General features: G+C 46.0%; 1 protein-coding gene across 1 annotated transcript; it reads right to left on the minus strand.

Moving 5' to 3' along the window:
* Positions 1 to 216: 216 nt before the first annotated feature.
* Positions 217 to 3,233, minus strand: LOC106543168 (uncharacterized). Its single transcript, XM_014059088.2, has one exon. The coding sequence runs from the start codon at positions 3,059 to 3,061 to the stop codon at positions 968 to 970; it is 2,094 nt and encodes a 697-aa protein (XP_013914563.2). The 5' UTR covers positions 3,062 to 3,233; the 3' UTR covers positions 217 to 967.
* Positions 3,234 to 3,837: the final 604 nt, after the last annotated feature.

The raw sequence follows: 3,837 nt of genomic DNA on the forward strand, positions 1-3,837 counted from the left end.
CTCTTACCTTCTCTCTTCCCCTTCCTACACTCTCTCCTTCTCTTTCTCTCCCTTCCTCCCTCCTCTCCTTCTCTTTCTCTCCCTTCCACCCACCTCTCCTTACCTCTTTCTTCTTCCCTTACCTCTCTTCCACGCTTCCTCTTCCTTTCCTACTATCTCTCCTTCTCTTTCTCTCCCTTCCACCCTCCTCTCCTTTCCCTTCCTTCTTCCCTCCCTTCTCTCCTTCCTTCCTCCTCTCCTTCCTTCTTCCCTCCCTTTCTTTTTCTATTGTTATAGGTGTCTCTTTCAAATCTCAATTTATGTTTTCTTGGGGATGGTATTTCCACAAACCCATATAGTTTCATATCATTCCCTTTTTTCTCTTTCGTTCTACAGTCTATATGCCAGCTATCGTCCTGGATTGATTTCACCATTCTTAACCCTCTTATTTTATTAAACATCTGGGCTCTTTTTTTTTTTTGGTGCATTCAGTCCATTCAAGTTTATTGAGATAATTGTTATTTCTTGATCCATCTTTAACTGGGGTTGTTTTTTTTACTTCTAGTTTGTATCTGACTTTTCCCTCTCGCGTGTTCCTTCTCTGCTCTCTCTCTTTCTTGCCTCTGTTCTTCTCTCCTGTTTCTTTCGTTATCTTCTGATGTTTCTTCCTCTTGACCTCTACTTTCTAATTCCTCTTTGCTTCCTTGTTCTATTTCCCTCTTGCAGTATTCTTCATAGAATTTCTGTGCTTCTTCTATATTCTCTATCTTATATCTTTTTCCTTGCCAAGATACCAGAACCCCTCTAGTACCAACCATCTGTACATTATTCTGTTTTTATTTAACTGGTTTGTTAAAAATTGGTACTGCCTACGCTGTTCCCAAATTCTCCATGGAATCTGCATAGCATTATGGGGGTGGGCGCGCCCACGCACCCTCCGCCTGTGCTCCCCCCGTTTTTTGGCACGCGATGGGAAAAAGTTTAGCCATCACTTCTGTCGGTGAACATTTAGGTGTCTACTAAGGGATGATGTATGACGGAAGTTGATTCCACACTCGATGCACTTATAAGGCTTTTCCCCCGAGTGAACGAACTGATGTACATAAAGTCCTTGCTGTTGAGTAAAACATTTCCCACACTCCCAACATGTATATGGCTTCTCCCCTGTGTGGATTCTCTGATGGACACGGAGTGCTCCCTTACGAGCAAAACATTTCCCACATTCTGGGCACTTTTCCTTCTTCAGACCGTTGTGTGTTTTCTTATGACTCCAAAGAGATGAATTGTGATTGAAACGCATCCCACACTCTGAGCATTGATAAGGCTTTATCCCTGTGTGTATATGCTCGTGGAGCCGGAGTTCGGACTTGCGAGAAAAATCCTTGCCACATTTCCCACACTTGTGAGGTTTCTCTCCTGTGTGAACGATCTCGTGCTTTTTAAGGTACACTTTGTGAGCGAAATATTTCCCACAGGCCAGGCATTTGTGAGGTTTTTCTGCAGTGTGAGTGACCTGATGGATCAAAAGGTGGGCTTTCTCGTAAAAAGATTTGCTGCATTCCGAGCATGCAAAGGGCTTCTCTTCTGCCGTCTCTATACCTTTCTTAAGGGACGTCGCTCCTGTGTGCTTTCTGCGATTGTGTTTTCTAAGATTTGACAAATAAGCAAAGGCTGCCCCGCACTCTAAACATTTGTGATCTTTCCCTCCTTTGTGAACTTGCCCGTGACGTTTGAGGCCTCCTCTGGTATGAAAAATCCTCCCACACTCAATGCACTGAAAGGACTTTTCCCGCAAGTGTTTCTGAAGGTCTGAATGGCACGTAAAGCCCTTCCGGCACTCCCCACACCAGTGAGGTTTCTCACTCGTGTGAAATTTCTCATGGTTCCGGAGATATTCTTTGAGAGTAAAAGATTTCCCACATTCCTGACACTGATGAGGTTTTTGTCCGGTATGAATTTGCTGATGCTTCAAAAGATTTGCTTTTCTACCAAAGTATTTGCCGCAGTCGGGGCACTTATGGGGGGTCACTCCGGTGTGCATGATGCAGTGGTTTCTTAAGGACGACGAATAAGCGAAGGCTGCCCCACAGTCTAAACATTTGTAATCTTTTTCTCCTTTGTGAATTTTCACGTGACGTTTGAGGCCTCCTTTTGTAAGAAAAAACCTCCCACACTCGATGCACTGAAAGGACTTTTCCTGGGAATGAGTCATCTGGTGTTGCAACAGGCTTCCCTTTGCAACGAAGGATTTCCCACACTCTGCGCACTTGTACAGTTTCCCCCCTGTATGGGCATCCTGGTGCGCACGAAGATAGGAGCTGGAGGCAAAGCTTTTCCCACACTTCTCACATTTATGGTGTTTCTTTCCTGGGTGCCGTTTCTGGTGTCTGCAAAGTGATGAAAAATACGTGAATTGTTTCTCACAGTCGGAGCATTGATAAGGTCTGTTGCCAGTGTGAATTCTCCAATGTCGTATCAGGAAGGCCTGGGTGGAAAAACATTTCCCGCATTCTGGGCACTCTTCATTTTTCTCCCTTCGGTTTCTTTTCTTGCGACTCCGAAGAGTTGATCGCTCGGCATTTCCCTGCCCGCACGGATTATAAGACTTGGTTTCTTTGTGAACTTCCTCGTGGAGCCAAAGTTGTGACTTCTGAGCGAAGGCCTTCTCGCATTGGCCGCACTTGTAACGTTTCTCTCCTGTGTGGATTTGCTGATGTTGAAGCAGCTCTGACCTCTGAGAAAAGCCCATTCTTTTCCACCACTTCAGGCATTCCTGGGGTCTCTTTCCCTGGTGGATTTGCTGATGGGCTCCAAGGTCCCAGCCTTTAGCAAAACGCTCCCCGCACTCTCCGCATTTGTAAGGCTTCAGTCCAGGGTGGCTCCGTAGATGTTTGGCAAAGCTCCACACCCCAGGAAAGGATTTCCCACAAAGGACACACAGGTGGGATCCATTCCCCGTGTGCAGCTTCCGGTGGATCAAAAGGAGGGACTGGTAAGCAAAGGATTTCCCACAATGGGAGCATTCAAAGCGTCTCTCCTGATTCCTTCGGTTGACGCATTTCCCCTCTTGCATAGTTTCCATAGTGGCTCCCTTGCGGTTCCTTGTAACCAGAGACTATTTGAGAGCAAAACTGCAGGTTTTTCCTGGCTGCACCTGAGGACAAAAGAAAAAGAAGTGAGGACATATAGTTGCTCTCCTTCAGCTCCCAAAACAGGTAGGAGGCCCCTTACATGAGCTCTGGGGGGATCCCAGAGTTTCAATTTCCTCTCAGCCGAATCAAAGCAATGCTGGGATCCTCCCTGTGGAGCTGACCCGAGATCCCTCCTTTCTCCTTCTTAGCAAGAGGGGAGGGATGGCCAACAAAATCCCTGTTAGCCCACTTCCCCAATTTGCCTAACTGAACTGGGATGATCTCTGCCTTTTCCTTTCTCTCGATTGGGGGCAGGGGGTTAATGCAGATGAGGGACCCACTGTAAGGACACACAAATACCCCCTAAACTTGCATTTGTCAAGATGGCTCCGTATACCTGGACTGAATGGGACTGAATGCTGGTTTTTAGGAATGGAGATTTGGTAGCCATTCAGAAAGACTGGGGCAATCTATTTATCAGCTAACGGATAAGCAACTCAATTAGGTGAGCCAGAACTGACAAGATTAGTGTTGCAGACAATAACAAGACTTAGACGTCTCGGGATCAAGGAGAGGTTTATTGGTAGCCAGGTTGAGAAAACTAGTCAAAGGCTAGCATGCAACTTCTGAACAACCCTTATCATCGAAGAAACACATTCTTATACATTCTCAAAAGCAGCGTAACACGGAAACGCTTAACTCACTTCTTATTGGTTACCTTGAGGAA

Source organism: Thamnophis sirtalis, unplaced genomic scaffold, assembly GCF_051295495.1.
Source record: "Thamnophis sirtalis isolate CommonGarterSnake01/CBP01778 unplaced genomic scaffold, rThaSir2_p1.2 scaffold_3, whole genome shotgun sequence".
NCBI lineage: Eukaryota > Metazoa > Chordata > Lepidosauria > Squamata > Natricidae > Thamnophis > Thamnophis sirtalis.